Consider the following 25,521-nt stretch of genomic DNA (forward strand, 5'->3'; position numbering starts at 1 on the left):
CAAAATGTTTCCAAAAAAGGTCAATGGCGTTGCGAAGTTCGCCGGGTCAGCTAGTTTTGAATAAAATACAAATTTTAATCGGTGAACTCTTCTAAATAATATCCATAGCGTGAATTTGCAACAATCAACGTGAACACAACTCGCTCTTTTTAAATCGCTGATGGCTTTCGTCTACATTTTCTTTTTTAACCAATTTAAATAATAAAACAGCATGCATATGAACTTTCTGTTATTTACTTAAATTTGAATGTTAACAATGAGCAATATACACATTTCTTCTAATAACACAGATTCATATTAATTTTCAACTTAAATTTTAGATCGTATTAGATGTGTGTAATATTCAATCGCTAAAACGACACAATGACAAAGCATATCACAATTCGCATGAACAAAAATATAAAATAAAATGACGGTAGGTCGTAAACACAACGTCATCTATAATGTATATTTCTGTCTTATTCTTTGCCGGTTTCAATCTACATATTTTTGTATTTGTGTCTCTTACCTGTAGTTTTTTTCGTTGCATCAGGTTTGAAATCACAACGATTCTAAAGAAGTTCACTTCAAAAAAAAACAAAATAGTAAGAACTAATTAGTTATTAAGAAATTGACATGCCCTATATGTCACAGTTTTACAAGGTACAAATTGTCATTAAGTTATTGTTGTCAAGTAATACTGCATTGGCTACCTATTTAAAAGGATGGCATTTTCTCCTCGGAAAACGATATCAAATTTTACCAACACTACTGCCAACAGAGGAACTGAGGCCAAAGAAATAGAAATCGCTAATACACGATTAGGTAAGTATTTTATACATTCTCATTCTTCAATCAACATTAAAATTATATAATATGCGTTTAAAAACAACAAAGGCCATTTAATATTTTGTCGTGGCAGTTTATCGACGACGACGACGACGTGCACAAATAAGTTTTGGGTTATGGTTAATGCATAGTTAACTAGTGCAACACACTGATGATAGTCACTTTCTTGTAGGCCATGGGAATCTTCAAAAAACCGATATTTTTAGAAACTTAATGTATTCATAAAAGGATGGTATTATACAGAAACTTAAAGTCATCCACTTTAGTATTTCATTATTACCAATTAAAAGTAATAACCTATTGTTATAAATGTTAAATATATCCCATCCCTTGTAAAATAACTATAGCTACATAATGAAAGGTTATATTTGTTTTATAAGGAAATAAAAGTGAGGCCAAATTGAGTAATATAAAACACGTTACTTAACGGTTTTGCATGAAGCCCAAAATGAAACATAAACCAAATATGTCCGTGGATCCTGTATGGATTATAGTTTTCGAGGATTTTGACAGTCGAGTTAGTTTTAAGCTATGCCATTTTTTTGTATAGCAAATGAAAGTCGCAAGTAGCAAACGATCTTTGTCTTCCGACCGATCCGATCGAGCTTATTAGTTAGAAATTGAAATATAAGTGGCTATTGATCGAAATCAAAGTATTTATAAATCTTTTAATCTATTTTTAAGTAAAATTAAATGGATATTTTGCAACTAAAACTTAATATTTCCACAGACGTGGAGCCGAGCCGGTGCAGGGCGGCTGGTGACGCTACCAGCTCGCCGCCCGCCACGGACTCGTCTGCTTCCTACGTACAAGTATTCCAAAAATATGAATATATTTTATGCTCAAACAACGAGAAGCCCCATTGAGCGAAAAAATACTTCACAATTCCTTGCGGTCACAGTATTGTGTGTTGTTGTTATGTATTATGGCCCAGAATGGTCACGACGCGTTGTGATAATACCAAAATGACCACACATGAAAAAATACCAAGAGCATTAATTGTACAATAGATAACATAATACTACTAAATACTATTGTACTATGAGATGATGGATGTCAATTAATGGTTTTACTTCGATAGATAATAAGCTACCGAAAAATAATGCGTTAAATTGTAAGCAGTATGTTATGAAACACAATATTTCGACAGATTACAATCCCACGAGGTAGATTATACTCTATATTAATCGATTATAGATATGAAGTGTTTTTAACATTTCAAACAGTGTCGTGGTAGGTATACCAACTCGTAAAATCAGTGTAAACACAGGTATGCCAAAATCTTTCATCGTCGAGATTCGACTCGTTTTAACTTCTTTGTATGCTATTATCATCTATTCTCTGTGTTCGGTATCCAGTGCTGTAGTGCTGTTATTTCTTCAGCAAAAGGTACCTACTTCTTCTCTACCTTATATATTAGGTATACAGGCACAAAAAACCATGCTAAAACTTGTTTAGAGCAAAATGACGATGTTTTCCTTCACCGTTTCGAGCAGTGATGGAATTAGTGGTGCAGATAAATTCAAAATTAATTTATTTCCTGCACGCTTGCCTGGTCTCGAACCCCTGATGAACTTTTCGATTTTGAAATCCGGTGTCCTCATAAATCAACTGAATTACATATATCATTCAGCCGGTTTGCTGAATAACTCTTGAGTGATGTTGAAATAAATCAATTACAAAAAACTAAACAAATTGTCAGAACCATTCAAATAAAAACTATCTTCAAAATCAGTTCACCCAGTCAAAAGTTTAAGGTAACAAACAAAGCCAAAAAAACAGTTGAACTGATAACCTCTTCCTTTTTCTGTAAAGGCCAGTCTCAAGTATCGCTTTGATCATTACTAATTTATTAATAACGTAAAGGTGGTGGTTCAGAAGCAAAAACACGGATCTCGTCGCTTGCCCCTCGCATCGAGTCCCACTCCGCCAGAACTCAATCTCCCGGTTCAAGTAAGTAGTTCAGTAATCAATTTTGTTAACAAAAAACCAAACCTCCTGCAAATTATCAGAACTAGACCAAATTGAAATGGGACCACATGGGAAGCGCCAGCGTTCACAAATAAAAGAAGAATCATAAAAATCGGTTCACCGAGTAAAAAAACAGAAAAAACAAAAGGTAACAAACACAATAAATCCCGTCGATTTGAAAACCTCATCCTTTTTTCGAATTTTTTTTTCGGGCCGTCTTGATTTCTTTGCAGGTATATTATACTAGCTGCACGCCCCGGCTCCGCCCGGGTAGTCATTTATCGTAATTGAAATAATATTAATTAGCCTATCTGTTCAGTTGTATCAAACTGCACATGCTGTGCAAATTTGATTAAAATCGGTTGACTGCTTTAGGTGTCCATCGCGAGTATGCGGATTCTCGTGTCACAATGTTAGTTACCTTACTCCTCCGAAACCTAACCGAGTAGACCGATCCAAATGAAATTATGTGTGCATATCGGGTAGGTCTGAGAATCAGCCAACATCTTTTTTTTTTATAACCCTAAATGATAACGATAAGGCAAAACAGTGTTTGCTTGGTCGGTTAGTATACATATAAGCATTATTTTCTGAATATAGAATCATTTCAATTGCGCGATCAAAGAATACCTACCTACAGCTACCTACACTCGATAATCAGTGACAGTTTCAGCTATTCAAGGATCGTGCTATATGTATCTCCCACAAGATCAATAGCAGGCCAGGATCATGTTGAGTCTTTTTCTTATTTATATCGATGGAAACAATGTACCGAGAGACATATGAAAAGAATAAGTAATTAACACTTGAAAACACAAAGGTACACGACTAAAACATATTCTAATTTGCAAGATGGCGAGATGCGACGAGGCGATGCCGACCGCTGTGCTCTTAGCCTGTCCGGCATTCGCCGCCCTTCACCAACAACAGTAACATTTTTAATTAAGATTATAATTACAACCGTAGCCGTTTCCGCGTTCGTTTTGTCAACACGGTGTATATAAGAAGTGTCCTGTATAATGAAGCCAAATTTTATAGAAAAGTATTAGTATTATCATATCTCAATTCTTTTCATGTACGTAACAAACATCATATTATTTTTAATTTCGCCGTTGTAGGAATGCATAAATAAAAAAAATATACTGTGCAGGAAAGAGACGGGCAAAATGTAGTAAACGTAATTGTTTAATTTTTTATATGTATTAGTATTCAGTTAATTTTCTCTTTTCTATATAAATCTATATAGAAACACGATATTTGGTTAGTTTATTACAATACAAACGTTTTAAATTTTAACAACGAATTATTACTCACCTATGAATTTTCGTTGGTCATTCGTAAGGAGCTAATAACTTTTTAGTAGGCTAACTGAAGAAATAAGTAATAAATCGAAACTGGAAACAAAATATTTTTATGATTTCCCTAAGCACCAGCTTAGGCATGATCATATTTACATGTACACATGGATAATAATGATAATTATACGTAGCTGGTGCTCGACTTAGGTAGCGTTTAAACGGTGGCCGACGTCATACGCTTGTAAAGATTAAAGTTTTAATAAAATCAAGCTTTTATTTAGTGCTACATTGGTGACCCCGACAAGAACATTAAGATATATATACATATACTACAAATCAATATTTTAAAAATATGACAACACCTATCCTTTCTGGGATGCCGTCGACGGAAGTTTTGGCGTCACTTTCTCATCAAGGACACCAGATTTTTTGGGCGGATCGACCTCATGTATGGTTTTACAATGTGGAAGCAACTTTGGCCCCATAGAAATCGAGTGATGAAAACACGTTTGACTTCGTCATATCCAAGTTGCCGAAGGATGTAATAGTGCAAATTACAGACGTTTTGGTAAAGAGAAAATTTTCAAAAACATAAAAATAAACTATGTCTTAACATTATTTGAAGATTCAAAATATCGACACATTGAAAAATTAATTGGAGAGATGGAGTAGAGAGGCCAAAAACCCTCTCAGCTCATTGGATGCGTCTGAGTCTCGCAAGGTAAAAATAAAATACGACACACTGTGAGTTTTGTGGCAAGATTATCTGCCAGCTACAATTAAAGCTGTACTAGTGGTCACAAAAACAAAAGACCTTAATAGGCTAGCAGTGATCGCAGATAGCGTCGCGGAGGCCACACGTGGTGGTGGAAGTAAGACAGAGGAGGTACAGCAACGAAGACTTCGAGGCTACTCTTACTGCGGAATTATCGCGATCACGAGCGAGACATCTGCGAACACCAACACGTAGTTGTCGAATCTTCAAGGTCATCATCGAAGCGACATTGTCCCGATGCACACGACCGGTTGTGCAGCAACCACTTCAGGTACCGGCAGGGCGCCCACAAGTGCATCCTGTCGTGCGCGTGGAAGCGAAGCCCCAGCCTCAGCTGTGCAGCCCAGCCGGATAACTAGCTAGGCAGGTGCAGACTGCGGCGGAGGTCTGTACCGTTACGCCGTGCAGCCGTCTCATGGTAACAGATTTAATTTCTAACCTAATATTTTGATTTGATACGGTGCCAATGTTTCAGTCTTACCCGTGTCTAGAAATCCGTATGATAAATTACAGCGATCCGATCTAGAGTTATATGCTGCTAACGGTACATAAATGGCAACTTATGGCATTAAATACGTAACTTGATGTAAGTTTACAATGAAACGAGTAAGAACAAAGATACAGATATTTTCGGCACATCCTTAAATTCATTTAAAATGTACCCTTTCAAAAATATGTACTTAGCTTAAAATGTTCGAATAGATATTGCATTAGTGTATAGCATTAGGTATATATAATACATTGCATGCCGTGTTCACCTCGAGAAGGTCTAGCACTGATTATATGATAGATATCATAGGCCAACACTATTGATTTTTGTATTATAGTTTTGCTAGACCTAATAGAAAAAAAAACTATAGTTTTATATCTTAATTTAAGAAGACCGTACCGTTGGGAAATCATTTTGGCAGATGTCAAGCAGCCAATACTGGGAGCAGATTTTTTAACTTACGATAAACTATTACTTTATTTGTATTAAAAGAAATTAATATATCAAACTACCGATTTACATGTTTTAGCCTCCGTAGTTCAGTTGTATGCAAGAAAAAATTATCCGTATTACAATTTATTATGTATGTTTCCTAACATTATTAAACTAATGTCGTTTAAAGAAACTAAATCGGATAACGTTTTGCATTATATAGAGACGAGCGGTCCAACTATTCATGCTCGAGCTAGAGCGTTGACACCGGACTGATATAAAAAGGTGAAGGAAGCGTTAAAGTGGATATCTGTATTATGTAGGTCTTTTAAAAGCGCTTGGGACAGTCCTCTTCACGTTGTTGAACTAAGAAGAATGGCGAATTATGGCAGTGCGGAGATTATCGTCAGCTCAACGCAATTACGAAGCCTGTCAGACATCCAATTCCACGATTACACGATTTTACTTTCATATTGGCCAATAATAAAATATATTCGAAGCTAGACATACTCGAAAATAGATTTTATCGTTTCATTAGTGCTGCCCCTCAAGATTTTGAAAAAACTGCTATTACTACTTTTGACTTTTGCCTTAAGGAACGCCGCACGTACGTTTCAGCGTTTTATGAACAACACAGCTTTACAAGGTTAAGATTTTTTTTTAGATTTTTAGATGATGTATAATTGCCATCGCAAATGAATCTTTACATATACAAATATATAGCTTTGATCAGCGTACTTGCATGTGTGTCCCTACACTATTCATTAGTCGCCTTAAATTACCCGCTTCAGATGTAAAGGTATAAGATAAGAGCCGAAAAGATTTTACATTTATACTATCAAAAGTAACAATCGATTTCAGATGGAATAACTTACCCGCACTCGATCCACAAAAAAACAAAAATGTGACTTTAAGCAAGGAAAGCGAAGGGGCGAAAGGTATGAACAGGGCTCCCGAGGCATTTCAGGAACGAAACGATCACAGACTGCACCCAAAGGTAATTCCAAAATGCTTTATCCATTCTAAGATATTCGCAGTAATTGAAAACTGAGCCCTTAAACATTCAATTGTTGTCAAGAGTAGTAAAACAATTAGACACAACATTAATTATGTACCTACCTATCATTTATATTTAATACAAGCTGTTGTCCGCGGATTTCTCCTCCGTGGTCAAAGCAAGCTAACAACTTTACTGCGATAAAAAGCAGCCTATGTCACTCTTTCCTGATACAAAAATCACACCAAAATTATCCACCACAACGTGAAAAAAAGACGAACAAGAAAATAATGAACAAACACACATTCGTATTATACTACTAGTAAGAACACGTGTGAGAATGATATCTAGTTTCTCAGTTGGATTTGCAAATGGAGACCGTAAAAAAATAATAGTAAATGCTTATAGAAATTTTCTGTATTTTACAAAAAATATTTTCAATAGATTATTGTTTACAATGTCATCAATAAAAATACAATTTTTATTATAGAGGACTAAAAATAATTTTTGGCGAAGGATGAGCAACATCGCTTCTGGGAGAGAAGAGTATTGGTCTGAAGAAGGTAAGGCTAAGTTTCAGGTCGAGTTGAGTATATCGAACTCAGCACCTTTTTTACGCGAGGCGGGCAAGTGAGCCGGCGGATCGCCTGATGGTAAGCGATCACCACCAACATATTTTGCAGTTGGCCTCAGCAAAGGCGATGCGCGCTTTTAAGGGATAAATGGACTGGGAAGGGTGACGAAAACGATACAGGCCTTCGATGGTACCCCCCCATTCATTTCTTTCATTGGCACCATTCTTGTTCGCCGGGAGAGTGTTGGGTGCAAGGTACAGAGCGCATCACCATCATTTTTTGTATTCCACATAATTTAAAATTTCATGTAATTATTATAGCTTAGGTGCGTGTGAAATTCATAGCAATATATATTTATATATTTTATCTTAGCCGCTAATAGCTTTATTATCTTTACATCAGCAGCAGCCCCAGGTCATGGGAAGGTTTAAAAGGTGGGAAACTTACAATAACTAATAAATCTACACTAATATTATAAAGAGGAAAACTTTGTTTGTTTGTTTGGTTGTAATGAATAGGCTCAACAACTACTGGACCGATTTTAAAAATTCTTTCACCATTCGAAAGCTACATTATCCACGAGTAACATAGACTATATTTTATTTTAGATATTATTTCTCAAATATATAACTCTAATCGCAATAATTCAGATATTCAACTAAGTTGAAAAGAAGAATTCTTTGAGCGTTTTTGAGTCGCCGTAAATTATTATTATTATAATAAACAGAAATTATTATTTGGAAACTAGATCAATTTTACAAACATCTTATATTTAAAAATCAATTGCTGTGCGTTAGTCTCGCTAAAGCTCGAGAATGGCTGAACGTTATGGCTTAACTTATTTTGATCTTGAAATGTCCGTGGAGGTCTAGGGAAGGTTTAAAAGGTGAGAACGATACGGAAAATATGTCAAAACAATATTCTACGGCGTTGCGAAGTTCGCCGGGACAGCTAGTAAACAAATAAATAGCAATATGCGTTTTTAGATAACATAACTCATGTGGCAGGGCCGGATCGGCTAGAGGTGTACCCGTTCGAGCGAGGCTGCGAGGTGCTTTGGTCGCGCTCGGCCGCTCGGGTCACGCACGTGGAGCGGCTGGGCCGCGCGCTCTCCGGGCCTGCCGGTGACGTTTTTGCGGAATTACTAGCTGCCTTACACCTCTTATTCGTCCTGCCCATCGATGTCATTTTGAAAATAGAAAGGTATCGGCTTAAAATTTGTCACAGGACGGTCCTTCGGAATGAGATATCGTAAGCTAAGCGGTAGGAAGACAAGTAAGAACACCACTGCCGTCAGGTGCGCGCTGTCGGCGGCGCGCGCGGCGGTGTGCGGCGCCGTGCAAGCGCTAGCGGACGAGGCGCTGAAGCCGGCGCTGGCGCTGGGCTACAACGCGCTGGCGCGGCCGCCGCTGGTGCTGGCGGCGCAGCTGGCGGCGGCGGCGCGCGACGCGCTGCGCCCGCTGTGGCTGGCGCTCGCCGACGCGGCCGAGCCGCTGGCGCGCCTGCTCGCCAACCTGCGCCTGGTGCACGTGGAGACTCGATGTGCGTGCCCACATAACGTATAGCCTCAATATACGTGTATCATCTATATATGTAAATCTTTTCTCTATTTTCGTCGTTGAAATAGGATTGCTGGGATTAAAAAGACCAAGTTTAAAATAATTTCACTCAGAACAAAAATGATTTAGACGACTATTGCGGCCCAATTAATAAGAGCATTTCTATTTTGCATTTGTTGATGGAAAACGGTCAACACATACTATTTAACGGAAATTTTTCTGAATGATAATTTGTGATCGTGGACTTCAATTTTAGAGAATGTTGTTTCTGTTGCCATCAAAGACACGTCACCAATATTAAATTTGGCTTTGATGGTTGTAAGCAATTGAAAAATTGAAAAATAAATAGAATTGAAAAGTATAGTACGTTCCTATTGCAGTTTGATAATTCCAATACACAATGCGATAACAAGTATCATCATGATCAATGGATCAGTGTCATCTGGAAGTCATCCAACACTATCAAACAGAATGTCATTTACTTTCATATCATGAAAAATAACGAACACATCTATTTTACGACTTAAGCGAATCTAATTTTTTTTCTTGTTTAATTTGATTGTTACGACTTCATAATATTACAAATGTAACCAAACCGTAACACAGCTATTTCAAGAAAACTTCGTTACGACTGCAACCGAGTTTTTTATCGACTTAACAATAACAAGAATAAATATTTGACCAATTCTATTTGGAGTAAAAAAATTATGCATAGTTTAAAACTGCCTAAAAATAAAATCCAACTGCCAAAGCTTCCTTAATTCTTTGATATGCCAAATTTAAAATGGTTCTGTAAATACTTCTATAATAGACTAATCACTAACAAGATATGATATTTGAGCGGACAAAGCGAACTAATGAACCAGACGCATAGTTAAAAGAATCGGCATCCATAGCGCTATCAGCGCGATCCATAGAGAAGTCACTCTTCACAACGACAATTCAATCCAAACGGGATACCGAGTATCTCGAGTAATCCACAAACCTGTGGGTTGTTGGTCGGTATTAGCAACATTTCGTGTTACAACACGAGCATAGTCAGTCAACAATCAGCCAGTTGATTGCTGGCCTCTCGAGCAACAAGTTTGCTACGTTGTGTAAATTTCTAAATTAATAAGTTTCGAAATTTAGACCAAAATTCAAAATGCACAAAACAACACCAGCAAAATATTATAAAGAAGCGTTACTTGTTTACTAGATTCAAAGCAGTGACGACCCTAATAAATTTTATGCGAATATATATTTCTTTAAAGTTAAACGAATTCAAACACTAAAGAATGAGTTGACAGCGAATAAAGTAAAATTCCTTATAATATCGAACACACAAAATATGAATTCGCAAGAACTACGATAATTGTCAGTAATTATAAAGAAAACTATCACATAGATAACACAAGCGTGACGAATCAGCTGAATAACAATACCTATAACCCAGACCGCTGCTCATCCGACGTCGAGGTCCGAACTTTTACCTGAAGCATTGACAAATCGGCTACATAACTCATACTCCTTTTCTACTGCTTGTTGATGTTTACATGCTTAGAGACAAAAGTAGGCAAGGGGGAACAAGAGGAATAAATAAAAAGCATCTATTCATAATGGTTTATATTTAAAGCTGTTGTCAGGGCGGGCGGGGCGTCTCAGCGGGGGGGAGCGGCGCGTGCGGGTCGTGCGGCTCGTGCGGGTCGTGCGGCGCGCGCAGCAGGTCGGCGTAGCGCGGCGGGTTGGCCCACGGGTCGTAGCCCAGCACCGACAGCATGGGCGCCAGCTCGGCCATCTCGGCGCGCACGTCGGCCGGCAGCCCGCCCACCCACTTGTCCAGCGCGTCCAGGTTCACGGGCCGCACCACCTGGTCCGACGACCGCTCCACGCTGCGAATGTTACGCGTTCCGTGACGTTCGCGCGCCGAATCCGTATTTGATTTTTATAAAATACCAGACGCTCGTCCCGTCTCCGCCCGGATATTAAGATTCCTGCTTTATCCCAAGTGAGCAATTAATCGGGATAAAAAGTATCATATCACCCGAGTCAGGTCAGACCCTGTCTGTATACCAAACTTCTTCAAAATCCGTTCAGTACATTCAGCGTGATTGACGGACAATCATGCAAATAAACAAACTTTCACATTTATAATATTAGTGTGATTAATATTCATTAATAAAAGACGTTTCAACGATTTTTTCTTTAAAGTCCATTTACGATATTTAATGTCAGCGATTTTAATAATATTTAGAAATGAAAAACTTTTTAACGGATTTTAAACGCGATTTATACATTTCTATGATTGTATCATAGTCAAGTTGTACTTGACTATCATACAAAGCTATTTCTCCGTATCTGGTACGTTGAGTGTTATTCTGAGTGTTGGTTGTATTGGCTGATAGTGTTATATTTCGTTATTAAAAACCTATTCTAAAATAAGTGACAACCATAGGCGCCAACGCAAGAGTAGATTAGATTAGAGTAGATATTAACTCGCCGATCGGCCTCGGTTACCCTACCGTTCCGTAGGGAAGTAGTGTGTACTGTGTTATATACTTGTACAGCTACGCTCAACGTTCATTTCAAAATATCACACGCATGTCGCCTAACAATAAAGTCGCAATTCGCAAGAATGTCATTTCAAAGGTTGGCTGTGTCGCAAGTCGCTGTCATTTGCCGATACCATTTTTTGCACTGACGCCATATTAAGTTGGTATTGTTAAACGAAGGATTGAGTAAAGTACCATTTCAAACACATCCATGCTCATTTTGAATAAGATTGCGCAGTGTATGTACATACGCTGCGCATATATGGCAATATGTATATATAGTCATTTCTTTGGCACGCCTTATAAGCCAAACCGCTGAACGTTTTTGACGTTTGAGGTGTCGCTGACCGTCATAATTGTGATGTTATAAGCTACATTAGTGCATTTACACATACGCCTCGTCATTCGGCGAAACATTTAAAGCGAGGACACACGTTGTCTCACGAGTTCGCACACGGAGCGAACGAGCAGCGTATATATAGCAGCGTAAGAGTTGGTTGTCGTCATTCCGATAGGTAGCTTAGCGTAAAAAAGCAAGCATACATATTTTATTACATAATCATCTTTTTCATTCAATTTAAATCCGATAAGACTGAAAAATTTATCAAAAATTCGTAAACTGGTGTGATTTTAAAATGTTTACTAGGTGTTCCGCATATCTCTTTAGTTCGATGTAAACTTTTCTCCGATGTGAATTTATTTTCGATTGAAAGTTCAAATGAATCAACAAACTTTTGTAGTTCTTTGCAATGTATCATTGTATGAATGGATCCAATGAGTACGCCACTTTCTAAACCGTTAATAGCAACTTGTACCCACTGATTATGACTTCAACTAAGATCTTACAAAGCGATACGCCTACGAGACGATTAGTGAGGGACTATATCTATATTTATAACATTTAATTAAAATAATCCCCCCCCCCTCCTTCTGTGTTGTCGGCCACCTTAAATTCAACAAGGGAAATAAAATAAAACTGGTCCTCTGATTTGATTGCGATGCAGAGATGTAAAATATTAAATCCGATTTTTTTGTGGCGGTCGCCATCTTGACCGATTTTCATCACATAGCTAATACTAACCACCGCAAGGAAACTGGCTTTCAAATGAAAAAGGCTGCATCAGAATCGGTCTATCCGTTTGAGAGCTACGATACCACAGACAGATAAAACAGACACGGAGGCAGGGTGGGTAAGTAGGTAGGTAGACAGGTAGTACTTGGAGAGCGCGACGCCGCCGGGCTGGTTGATGTAGCGCTCGTGGTGCAGCACGGCGTCGTCCCAGGGCACGTCGAGGAAGGCCAGCACCTGGCGCATGGTGCGCGCCGGCTCCAGCACCAGCGCCTCGTAGCGCACGAGCAGGCAGCGCGCGCGGCCCAGCGAGCGGCACTGCTGGTACATGGTCTCCACGGCGCGGTTCCACTTGCTCAGGCACTGCCGGTAGCTCGACAGGTCGAACCCGGTGATGGTCACCTGCCGGTTGCCAATGGCCCAGAGTTAAACGCCAGGTCGCCCGGTCGCGTTCGTTGCATTCATTTATCGATTATTACATTAATCTAATTAGATGATTTTATAGATTACTTCCTAAGAGAACACCGTCGTCAGCAGCCGTATGCAGCATGCCATAACCGACTTTTGGTATAAAAGTAATATAATAACAAGCATAATTTTTTTTTCATAGCATTATATGCAATTTTTAAATTACAGACATATAAAACTAAAAGCGTAGTCGAATTCGGCTTTTATGTGAGATACTGTTTTGGCAACGAAAATACAAACAAAAAAAAGAAGGGATTAAATGATGAGAGAAACTCACCTTTCGTGTTATTATAGAATGCACAGTGGCCCGGCCGTCCCGCACCATAAAAATAAATTTGGCATTGGGAAACAGTTCTAAGGCATAAGTCCCCATTTTCAACATGAGGGGATCCTTGTTACACAAACGCGGCGCGTAGTCACCGTGGCGCACGATCACCTCGAGACAGAAAGCGGCGATGGCGTTGTCGATGACGTTCTTAGAGACGCCGGCCTGCTCCAGGCGCATGCTCTCCTTCTGGGACTTCATCCAGTACTGGCGCATCTGCAGGATGCGCGGCACGACGCGCGTCTCCTGGCCGCAGCGCACGTCGGGGTGCGCGTCCAGCATGGCGCGCATGAGCGTGGTGCCCGAGCGCGGCACGCCGCCGATGAAGATGAGCGGCAAGTCGCGGCCCTCGACGGGCTGCCCCAGGTCGCGCGGGCTGAGCGAGCGGCCCGCGCCGCGCCCGCGCCACGCCCACAGCAGCGCCGCGCCCGCCACCAGCGCTAGCGCCAGCCGCAGCCGCGCGCCGCGACCCATGCGGCCGGCCTGCCTGCAACCGACCGCCCCGTTAGTCACACCCGGCCCACCGCCCCTCTTCGCTATCCAGATTCCAGACCACACAAATACATTGATTGTTTTTTTACTTTTTTTCTACATACTAATTAACACTTATTTTGCCAATATTTCAGTTCAAGAATACCAATAAAACAAAGTTTAAAACACCCAGAGAATAGAAAAGAAGGACAGTAAATAATGTAATGCACTTTAGTATTGAAAAAAAAGCATAGACAAATTGATTTGTTTGATATATAAACGAAATAAATTGATTTACTGCAAAATTAATCTAATATTATCACAATGAAAATAATAGAATTTAAAATAACCAATACATACATACATTAAACAAAAATATTTTTCATATCATGTATATTTAGAGGTAAATGTAAAATGATTTTCTTTAACAAACTAAACCATCTTCAAATTGTCAGGATTAGCTCAAATTTGAATGGGACCACTTTGGTGACACCAGCTTTCAAATAAAAAAGAATCAAAAAAATATGTTCATCAACACAAAAAAAAACATCTAAATTGATACCTACGCCTTATTTGAAGTCGGTTGAAGTTTTTAAAGAAAATGAGTTTATTACATGTATTTCTTTAGCTGCTACCAGCAAAAGATTAACTCAAACGTGCAAGAATAACAAAAAATTATCTATGTTAATGCACATGAATAGCATCCGGTAAGGAGCACTTGGATACATCACAAGCAGATAAAAAACTTATGATTGCTTCAAAAATTACTATTACTAATAGTACTTAGTTTCATAGCATTTGTTATAGGTGTCAGGGCTGTGATATAACAATTCAACTGGTGATGTTATAATGAAACGTACAATTTTCAATCAACTTCTTTTTACATGGGGGCGCTATATTAATATGATTATAAATCTAGGTATAATGTGAATGAAGCTGACAGAGCACAACTTTTCTCTTCGCCATATTGAGATTAGAAACGGACAATCATATGTAACCTCAAAATCTGGCAACCAGAGAAATTGTCCAATTTGAATTTCTTTACAATATTCTGTTAAGTAAAAAAGTCTAAGTCTGTTAAATTGTAAGTAAGAAATAGAAATAGGTTTTGCAATGTTAAAGGCGGCAAACAAGCTGGTGATTCGTGTGATGGATATTAGAGGTCACCACTGCCCATAAATATTTGCAGACATAGAGCATCAACAAGGAAAAGGAAAGAAATGCATTGGTAATTAAGTAATGGACTGGAAAGGTTGAAGATGCTACCCCCCTCACCAAATAAAACACAGTTACATTTGCAGGCTACTATTTCACACCAACTATTTTGTAGCATTGGTATCATGTATTTCTGAGCCATGTCACATTTGCATTGATTCATTGATAGTATAAATGTGTGAATGTGTAATTCTAACCTTTGTTGTCCCCTTGAGAGTATTTGTAATGTACCAGGTACCTACTATCATTACAAAATGAGATCTAATCAAAAAGTCTATATTGAATGAAATTAATTATAAAGTTTGCATATTATGAAGAAATTTTAAAATAATAATAATATATGTGGCAGTTACATATAGTGTGTTCACAAAACTTATTACTTATTTTCCTTATTGCCTTCATGTCATGATGTAATGAAATGGAATAAAGGGTCTTATCAAAAAGGAATTAATTTGAACCAAAGAAAGAGAAGCTTAATTCTGCTACCTATAATTGCTTTTAAAACTAAAACCAGTTGGTAATGTTATGTTAAACTTACGATATATACAGTTCTTGCAGTTTGATTTAAACAGACCCTGGAACAAATTTATGTCAAGTGTTTGCAATAGTTACAAAATAAAAATAAACACAATATGAAACACAGCAGGACTTGTTTAAGCTAAAAACTTACTAAAAGTACATTGACAAATCTAACAAGTGCAAACAGAAAGGTTCATGACAACCACACAGTGAATTGAGATTCATCACAATCAAGCATCGTTTTCATATAGCAGGTGTGGGAAGTACTTACAGGAAATGTATTTTCAATAGTAATAAAATGTGTCAACGACTTATTATGATCTCATCATTTCATCAGATGGTAGATATTCAGGGATCATAATATAATAGGCACATTTATAAAGTACAAATAGTGCATTTGTCGGAAATTACGATGGAAATGATAAGAACCAATTAAATGCAAAGTGTTTGTAAACTATACACATAAGTTATAAATGATACATTAAAATAATTAAATCTATCTCAAAATAATAGTGAGATACCGACAGCCGGCAGCTTAAATCGAATCTTTATCTTAATTGGTTCAGATCTAATGGTTTACTCACCTACATCAATTAGATCCCTATTCGAGAAATGACATCTTTAGTTGCCAACGCATCTCCTTTAATTTAAAAAAAAAACTGCTAAGCCGTTTATGTCGATAAAAGCTGTAAAATTACTATAAACCGTAAAAATGATTACCACAGTTTTTAAAACTTCTTATCACAAGGAAAAGTTTACATAAAACTATTTTATTGAATCAATAATATTATTATCAATTTCTACGTAATTTAAATCAAATCATGAAACGACGTTTGAAATAACTAGGTGAATAACTCTCCCAGCACAACCAGAAGACACGAATTTATTTGTCTTAATAATCAATGTCCAGTTATTTTCGTTTTCGTACACTAAATAAGTGCAAACGGAGTAAACGTCATACTATTTTCAATTTTGTAGACAAAAAAATTGACATATGCCAAACATATGCCATGAAGTCGGTATAAAATAATGTTTTTTGAATACCATAGAGAATAGCGGTAAGGACTATGGATAATAAGAAATCTATACTTTATATTAAAAAGCTGAACAGTTGATTTGTTTGAACGCACTAATCACAGGGTCTACTGGTACTGGTCCGATTTGAAAAATTTTTCAGTGTTAGATAGCACATTTATTTAGAAAGGCTATATATGTACCATAGGCGAAGCTGGGGCGGACCGCTGTCATTTCTTCTTTTTCTGCTTTCTCTTTAGCGAGATATCCCGATCCCACTGAGGACGAATTCTGCCAATGTCTTTACAAAGCTCAAAAGAAACATTAAAATTAACAACTGCAGACAAGGCTCGCCACTGGAACATGGAATGAATGGAACAGTAATCTATATTTTTATACGGTTATTATAAAATATTTCTTATTTTTTTTTATTTGGTGTATTTAATTATGATTAATTTAAATGATCATGACTTACCCTTAACTTCACTTTTTTTGTTAGCTTTTAATAACATATTTATGTACCGGGACGGACAAGTCATTAAAATACAACTACAAGTCTACCCAAATCTAAAATTAGACAGACTATCGGTTAAGACGTTTAACAACTATGATTGTATATCTAGTTGTTATTATTGATCGAAGCTCTGTTTTAAATAAATGGGTGCAGAAAATTCATACTTAACACAACACCGCTATCAAATAAATTATAGTTATTAAATAATTGACAAAAACCTTTATATCTAATAGAATGATGTAAATAAATCAGCATCTACACTCAACACAAATAATCAATCGACATCCTTACTCAATAATATTTATAAGATGTGTAAAAATAATTCTGTCTATCTCTTCTTCCAGGCTACTAAACTGATTTGGATGAAATCTATCTATCTTTTTAACCCGGAATACGCTCGGGAGTGAGAGCTGTGAGGGGAAAACTAGTTTTAGTGCGGTGATCATTTACTCTACATTTACAGTACACCTTTCGTGGCTTGGACTCTATGTTGAGCGCCTGACCGAGTATGGTTCTTTTGGCCCCCTCCATTCATGCGATAGCCCAAGCTGAGGTTCGTGATCCCTATCAAGGAGGGACCCTTTTAAGCGTGTGGCTAACAGGGTAAACCTTGAGTTCACCCATGTGTCCGTGCTAAGATAATATACCACAGAAAAAGGATTCTGTACGATACAACCATAGGCGAAACACTTATATTAATCGCTCTAATCTCGACCTTGTATGTGGTAGTCGAGCACGCTTCGGCACGAATTGGGCCAGCTCGCACCGGGGAAGTACCACACTCCCACAGAAGAATGGCGTGAAATAGCATACTGCTGTGTTTCGTTCGGTGAGTGGGGGAGCCGAAGGTCAGTATCCTTTTCCCCACCCTTCCCAGTCCTTTCCTTTTTCCTGTCGTCAATGCTATATTAATCCCTTTCCCTTTCTCTATTACTGTTAATCTATGGAATACTCGGATATTGAAATTTGAAATGAATACTATATTTGATTTGTCCAAAAAGTATCTATTAATGGAATTCAATTATGCTGTGTTCTATAACAGTAAATACAAATAACATACATATATTGTGCTGTGTTTTTAACTGTAAGGTACCACTGCTTTGAAATTCGCAGCAATTACAATCCGCTTATCTGTTGCGAAATCTTATTCTATGCGCAATCTCATTCTATGCTATCTATAATTAAAAATGACAGCAGACAGTAGACACTAGCCAGTCTAGACAGTGACAAAAAGAGACAGCTATATTGTTTGTGTGCTGAAGCGATTAAGGTGTATAAAATAAAATAAGACTTTCTTCCTTAAATAATAGTCAAATATTATTCTGCAAGAAGTTTAATTTTGTATTTTATAATATAAAGAAAGTGATGTGTGGATATATCGAAGTTATATTGTGATTAAGTTGCAAGTACTTGGCCGCGTTAGAAGCCGCTTTGTTCGATTTTCAATATGGCCGCTACCGGGTTTGTCTGTCAAAACGTTAAAACTAGCATATCAGTGAGACGATTCTATTTTAAAGTAATTCACAAGGCTTATATGTGCTGTATTTAACATAAAATAAAAAAATACTATAATGACAACACTAATGTGTAGCTATATTCATCTAATTTATTTGAATTTATATCTGTAATGAGGCAACCAAAACAAATTCGTCAAGCATAATAATAAATATAGAAGTACAAAGAAGTTAATTGATACAGTGACATTTTTTTATGGTGGTGCTAATCAAATGAACAAAATAATTGTAGTGGTTGTTCGGGATGTCACACTATGAACGGGCGCGATGATACCGCCCCTGTGTTTTCGACAGTTTCAGCTGTATTATCCATGGTATGTAGATGTTTAGAAAATGTTTGTTTTTTATTTTAACATAAAGTAGCATTGTTGCTAGTATCCTGCATATTATTAAGATATGATAGTATAATTTCAATCTAGCCTTTATTTTAAGTACCTTGTTTTTATTCATTTATCATTAATATTATTAGGTAGTCGAAGATTATCTGTGATTTCTATATATGATAATATACATGAATTCTTTGAGAACATTCAACTTATAGTATTTTCTACAATATATGTGTGTTTGTAGAAATACAAATAAATTAATAATAACTTGACACATTAAACTGATACTTATAATTTTATGAAACACGAGCTGTGCCCCGCGATTTCACCCGCGTAAGTCCGTATCCCGTAGGAATATCGGGATAAACAGTTGCCTATATGTTATTCCAGTTGTTCAGCTGTCTACGTACCAAATTCTATTGCAATTGGTTCAGTCGTTTTTGCATGAAAGAGCAACAATCACACACACATCCTTACAAACTTTCGCATTTATAATATTTATGGGCGGTGGTAGCGCTTACCATCAGGAGTCCCACCAGCTCCATTGCCGACTGTGACATAAAAAAAATAAAATAGGATAAGATTAGTAGGATAAGTAGGAAGTAGGATACTGTTTTAGTTCTAAGAATTTTGTATCTGAGTCATGTTATTCCTGTTGAATGTCTGAAGTGCACTTTCTTCATTTGCTTATTCCTTTATTCCTTCTCATCCTTTGTTTCAAAAGAAGAATATGTATATACCATACCTATACCAATGCTCTATATAGAGTGTCACTTTGTAATATAAAAAGAACCACTATTTACTAAATACACATTCTTGCATGCATGGCACATGTATCAAAAACATTTTTTTTTACAATTTTAGCCTGTGTATTTGTTGTTGGTTCTGGTTTACCTCTGGAATGGCTGGACAGGTTTTAGTGAGAATTTCTCTTGCCAAGAGCTGATGTAATCATAAATTTTTAAGTGGTTGCTAGTATGGGATGCAGATAATTATTCAGAATAATTTTTGTATGCAACACTTGCATAACCTAAAATATAAATATTATTTAATAAGTATTTGTAAGTTATCTTTTAACACCTTTAACTTTTGACTGTAGTCTAATAGTGATCTTAAGAAGACTTGAATATTAATTGTATGAGTTTGTTGTGAAGCCTTTCATTCTTGTATGGTGTGCAAAATAATTATATTACATTGATAGGTAATGTTTTTTGGATTGATGAAAGACATTAACTATTTGTCTGAGTTTATGTCTTTGCTCTCTTAATTCTTGCTAAATTAGAGAAGTGTCTTCAGAAGCATGTAGCATGTATCATTGGTTAGCATATCATATTTTTGTGTGTTGCTACATTGAAAATTTAAGTGTGCTTTTTTTATTCTCATATTGTAGTAGGCTTGTGTCTCTAGTGTTTTGTCTTATAGGAGATAAATTGTCATTTTGTCACTGATTTAAACTTTTCTGTCTCTAATTTTATTTGCTGTTAGTAGACTGTTACAATAGTTTTAAATAAACCTATTTTTTTCAATTACTTTATTGTTGTAGTTTTATTGGTATCATTGGATGTAAGGACATGCTAAATGGTCTTCTCCTTATGACTCTTTCTTCTCTTAATGACTCCTATTCCTAAAAGAAAGCTACAGCAACTTTGTCCAGGTCCAGTGAGGTTTGGTCTAACTCACTACCTGAAAGCCACTCAACTGGGCAATATTCGAAGATTGACACTGCTTTTAAAAATTTAAACTATAATTATACAATGCACTGCAGTAAAAAGAAATTAGGAATCTACTAATATGTGCTTTTGGAAAACGTGAAGTATCATTTATTTTTTGTTTTGATTGGAATACGCGCCTTTCATAATGAAACACCTTTTACAGGGCGTGGAGCGTAGTGGAAGTGGGGGCGGAAGCGTCGCGGGCGCGGGCGCGGCCGGCGCGGCTTCCGCTCTCAACGGCGCCGCCCCGGCCGCCGACCGGACCGACGAGCCGCCTAGAAAGCGGCCGAAGCTAGTGCTCACTGATGATGTATCCGCACTCCGTAAACGAATACTCGAATACAAGTTGCTGCGACTGAAAAATTTACGAGATAGGTGAGCGATTCGACCGATTTATTATTAATAATGTATCACTCTGAGAAAGGAGCCGCCCCCCTTTTTTCTTTTTTTTTTTTTTAAGTTCACAAAATGGAATTGACACAAATAAAACTGAAAAACGTATAGAAAAATTATTACATTGCGGTGTGCATTCCTAAAATATCGTTATATACGTTTACAGGTATACGGAACAGCTCAGCGAGCTGTACTTCCTGCAGGCTGGCGGGAATATGATGGACTATGCGACATGGCGCAAAAAGCCCCCGGCACCTCAGCTGGTGGCGTTCCTGGAAGCCCGGCGACCGCCGCCAGCCGCCCCGCCGCCGCCGGAGCCGCCTCCCGTGGCGTCCACCGCGCCGCCCACGCCTCCGGTTGCGGCGCCGGTGCCCGAACCGCTCGCGGCCACGCCTCCCGCGCCGCCCGCCCCCGCAGCGCCCCCTACCGCACCGCCCCCAGCGCCAGCGCCTTCCGTGCCCCTCGCGCCCCTCGCGCCCCTCGCGCCCTCGGTGCCCGCCGCGCCCGCCGACGAGATGGTGGAAAAGGCCAAGCAAGAGGCTTACGTGGCGGCGCGCGTCGCGGAGCTCGTGCGCTCGGGCTTGTGGACGGAGCGGCGCCTGCCGCGCGTACTAGAGCCGCCGCGACCCAAAACCCATTGGGATTACCTGTTAGAAGAAATGGCGTGGCTCGCACAAGACTTTGCACATGAACGCAAATGGAAAAAACAGGCGGCAAAAAAGGTAACATTATTTTGCGTGAATAAAAACAAAAAACTATATTTTTCAAAGTGTGTGTTATGCGCAATATTTAGTGTTGTCAGTATTATGTGGGTATAGGGATATTGGGCCATAATCCATAACAAAATTCTATATAATTTAAACATATTTAATCTTAAAACACAACTAAATACACAATCTGCATCAAAAATCGACCTAGCCGTAAAACCGTTTTTTAATGCTTAGAATGTCATGTCTCAGCAGTAATTTTGGGTAAAGACAAATTTTTTAATATAATTTTATATGTAGTACCAATTATTTAATAGTAGTTAGTAGTTTTTGACAGAAAACTTCTCAAACCCTCTTTACAGTATCACTTTTTTTTTCTTATGTCATAATCGGCATACACGTTGACAGACAGATGTAAAAAGGATATTTCTAAATACACAACTCCATACTATTCTCACTAACTGTTTTTGCCCATACAGTGTGCTCGAGCAGTTCAAAAATATTTCCAAGACAAAGCCGTAGCAGCTCAAAAAGCAGAAAAAGCGCAAGAATTACAGCTAAAAAAAATTGCAGCATTTGCAGCAAAGGAAATAAGAACATTTTGGACCAATGTGGAAAAGGTATTGTTTATTTCGTAATTATTTTAAAAATATTGATATAATTATATTTTTATATTTAGGGGAGAATAGAACAAATTATCACAGTGCAATATAAAGTCCTAGCAAGTTTATTTTGTAAGTGATATAGAGATATTCTTTTTTTTTATGAATGAATCCTCGGAGTGGAGTTCGATATTTTTTATACTGCTTTGAAAGGGATTATTCTTAATTATATTTAGTCTATTTCAATTTTCTACATAATAATATAATGTGTCTCTTATCTCCAACTTAAGCATTTTTTTATTTTTATCAAATACTTGTTGTACTCATGGGATTTTATTGTATTTTTTAATGCTAATCAGCAAACAAGTTTTCTTCCTTTTTGTGTTTGTTTTCTTGTTTATGCTGTTTTTTCGTATATTTTTAGAAACAGTATGATTTAACTAAAGTTTGTTTTATTTTAACATTATAAGTTTATAATTTAAAGATACACACATTTCCATATAAATATGTACTTTGTAATTTTGAAATTTAATAAATTTTTGTAAAGGTTCAAAGTTGCTGAAGCTGTCACTTAGTTTGATTTTTACACTTGTGCATCAATGTAGCTAAACTCAAGCAAATGAATTAGTAGCACGGCCTCATCAAATTGTTTCGTCCTCTCTTCTATGACATAAAAATTTCTTGTTTCAGCTAGTGGAATGGAAACGTGTCCAGAGAGTGGAAAGAGCCCGTAAAGAAGCTCTCGACGAGCAACTGAGCTACATCGTAGACCGCACGGAGCGGTACTCGCGCCAGCTGGCCGCCAACCTGCACTCGGCGGGCGGCGGCGACGCGCCCGACGCGGCCGACGCGCCCGACACGCCGCCCTCGGACGACGAGTTCCAGCCGCGCGGCGACTCGGACGACGACGAGGAGACCATCGCGGCCGCCGAGCGCGAGGCGGGCGACGCGGCCGACCACCGCGACGAGCTGGACGCGCTGCGCCGCGAGTCGCGCCTGGCGCTGGGCGACCTGCTGCCGCCCGGCTACGTGCCCGCGCACTCGCCGCCGCCCTCCGACTACGGGCCCGACGGCGACTCGGCCGACGACGAGGACACGATCGCGGAGCAGGAGCGCCGCGAGCGCGCCGACGAGACCGCCGCGGAGGTGGCCGCGCTGCGCGACGAGGCCGAGCTCGACCTGGACGAGCTGCTGCGCCGCTACCGCGCGCCCGCCACGCCAGCCGCCGAGCCGCCCGACAGCGACTCCTCCACCGCCACCGAGGTGGACGAGGACGAGGACCAGGACCAGGACCAGGACGAGAACGATACGGATTCAGATGACGAGGAGTCGACGGGTTCTGAACATTTGGAGGCGTTGATGGACTGTACGGATGGCAAAAGCGAAGCCGTCGCCGAAAGCGGCGATAAGGAAGAGGGGTCGCAACGCGTGGAAGCGGCGGCCTCGCTAGCGGCGTCGCTGCAGCCCACCGGCACGACGCTTTCGGAGACGGCGGTGGGCACGCCGGTGCCGCGGCTGCTGAAACACTCGCTGCGGGAGTACCAGCACGTGGGGCTGCACTGGTTGGCCACCATGCACGCGCGCCGCCTGAACGGCATCCTGGCGGACGAGATGGGGCTGGGCAAGACCATCCAGACCATCGCGCTGCTGGCGCACCTGGCGCTCGAGCGCCGCGACTGGGGGCCGCACCTCGTCATCGCGCCCACTTCCGTCGTGCTCAACTGGGAGATGGAGTTTAAAAAGTGGTGCCCCGCGTTCAAGATACTCACTTACTACGGAACGATCAAAGAGCGGAAGTTGAAACGCGTCGGTTGGACGAAAGCGAATTCGTTTCACGTGTGCATAACCTCGTACAAACTGGTAGTGCAGGACCATCAAAGCTTTCGAAGGAAACGGTGGAAATATTTAATTCTCGACGAGGCGCAGAATATCAAAAACTTTAAATCCCAGCGGTGGCAGATGCTGCTCAACTTCCAAACGGAGAGGTAAGACAGTCGTTCGCGCGCGTCGAGCGTAAGCGTGAAGGGTGTAAAAGTGACGGTGCGTGTGTCCGCAGGCGGCTGCTGCTGACGGGCACGCCGCTGCAGAACAGCCTGCTGGAGCTGTGGTCGCTGATGCACTTCCTGATGCCGGACGTGTTCGCGTCGCACAGCGAGTTCCGCGAGTGGTTCGCGCCCGTGGCCGGCATCGCGGAGGGCAGCCACCGCTACAGCGAGGCGCTGGTGCGGCGCCTGCACGAGGTGCTGCGCCCCTTCCTGCTGCGCCGCCTCAAGGCCGACGTGGAGCGCCAGATGCCGCGCAAGTACGAGCACGTGCTCATGTGCCGCCTCGCCAAGCGCCAGCGCTTCCTCTACGACGACTTCATGTCGCGCGCCAAGTGAGTCCCTCAAATTATTTATTAAATACAGAGACAAAACATTTTTTAAAATTAAAATTTATGCAATATATTAAATGCTGTCCACGTCGTTATTTGCTTTCGGATGGCAGGAAATACTAGTAGATAATGTATATAAAATAAAGTTTGATTTTTACCTTATTTCAAATTTCTCACTAATAATATGGGTTAATGTAGTTGCTACCTGCAGCCCGCGTGATCTAAGGAAATTTCCATAAAAAGTAACCTATATAATAAATAAAAATAACCTATATCATATCACTCTATAAATATAATCTATTACTTATCACTCTATATATAAATGGTCTTTTAAGTATATGACCATCATAAACCATTTATAGGCTATACAAAGGAAGGTTGAGGAAAAGGAAACGGGTCTCGGGTTCCCCCACTCGCCATATGAAACACTGTAGCATGCTACTATTTCACGCTGGTTTTCTGTCTTAAGTAACAGATTCTGGCTTAATATGGTGGAGCATGCTATATCAGTGTTATATAGGCTGGAAGGTAGCTGATGCCATTGTGAGATAGTTGCCTACTATACTCTTGTGTTATGGACATTACTATATATTTAATTTTTTTTTTCACATGAAATATTTAAATGTTTTAACGTCGATTGAAGGCGGTCTGTAAATACATGTTACTCTTTCGCTTAGGACGAAAGAGAGTCTCGCCTCCGGCAATCTGTTGAGCGTAATCAACGTGCTAATGCAACTGCGAAAGGTGTGCAACCACCCGGACCTGTTCGAGCCGCGGCCGGTGTCGTCCCCGCTGCAGCTGCCGGCGCTGCAGTACCGCGTGCCCGCGCTCGCGCTCGTGC

The 25,521-nt window shown here is 39.5% G+C and overlaps 4 protein-coding genes across 10 annotated transcripts in view; 2 read left to right on the forward strand and 2 right to left on the reverse strand.

Annotated features, from left to right (window-relative positions):
- The first annotated feature begins 704 nt into the window (after positions 1-704).
- Positions 705-8,932, forward strand: LOC119834903. The gene is made up of 6 exons (XM_038359421.1): positions 705-804; positions 1,559-1,641; positions 2,696-2,782; positions 7,283-7,355; positions 8,375-8,491; positions 8,595-8,932. Exons 1-6 carry the CDS (start codon positions 705-707, stop codon positions 8,930-8,932), a joined length of 798 nt encoding a protein of 265 aa, XP_038215349.1.
- Positions 8,933-10,532: 1,600 nt separating this feature from the next.
- LOC119834962 (protein-tyrosine sulfotransferase) lies at positions 10,533-16,487 on the reverse strand. 7 transcript variants are annotated; one of them, XM_038359529.1, is made up of 6 exons: positions 16,245-16,487; positions 16,109-16,164; positions 15,544-15,580; positions 13,272-13,806; positions 12,675-12,928; positions 10,533-10,797 (listed from the first exon to the last, which is right to left on the reverse strand). In XM_038359529.1, the coding sequence occupies exons 4-6, from the start codon at positions 13,791-13,793 to the stop codon at positions 10,548-10,550; spliced, it is 1,026 nt and encodes a 341-aa protein (XP_038215457.1). In that variant the 5' UTR covers positions 13,794-13,806; positions 15,544-15,580; positions 16,109-16,164; positions 16,245-16,487; the 3' UTR covers positions 10,533-10,547. The 7 variants fall into 7 exon arrangements, with proteins under 7 accessions (XP_038215457.1, XP_038215456.1, XP_038215455.1 ...); XM_038359528.1 differs by lacking the exon at positions 15,544-15,580; XM_038359527.1 differs by lacking the exon at positions 15,544-15,580 and having other exon boundaries at positions 16,109-16,486.
- A 1,788-nt stretch (positions 16,488-18,275) lies between these two features.
- On the forward strand, positions 18,276-24,687 carry LOC119834949 (helicase domino-like). The gene is made up of 6 exons (XM_038359505.1): positions 18,276-18,880; positions 20,768-20,979; positions 21,164-21,719; positions 22,184-22,324; positions 22,997-24,291; positions 24,363-24,687. Exons 1-6 carry the CDS (start codon positions 18,821-18,823, stop codon positions 24,685-24,687), a joined length of 2,589 nt encoding a protein of 862 aa, XP_038215433.1. The 5' UTR covers positions 18,276-18,820.
- Positions 24,688-24,949: 262 nt separating this feature from the next.
- LOC119834904 (helicase domino-like) overlaps positions 24,950-25,521 on the reverse strand; it is a 4,908-nt gene continuing 4,336 nt past the window's right edge. The window contains exon 5 of the mRNA XM_038359422.1: positions 24,950-24,964. Within this exon, the coding sequence (XP_038215350.1) occupies positions 24,950-24,964 (15 nt within the window). The remainder of the gene's footprint in view (positions 24,965-25,521) is intronic.

This window comes from Zerene cesonia, chromosome 20 (assembly GCF_012273895.1).
Source record: "Zerene cesonia ecotype Mississippi chromosome 20, Zerene_cesonia_1.1, whole genome shotgun sequence".
Taxonomy (NCBI): domain Eukaryota; kingdom Metazoa; phylum Arthropoda; class Insecta; order Lepidoptera; family Pieridae; genus Zerene; species Zerene cesonia.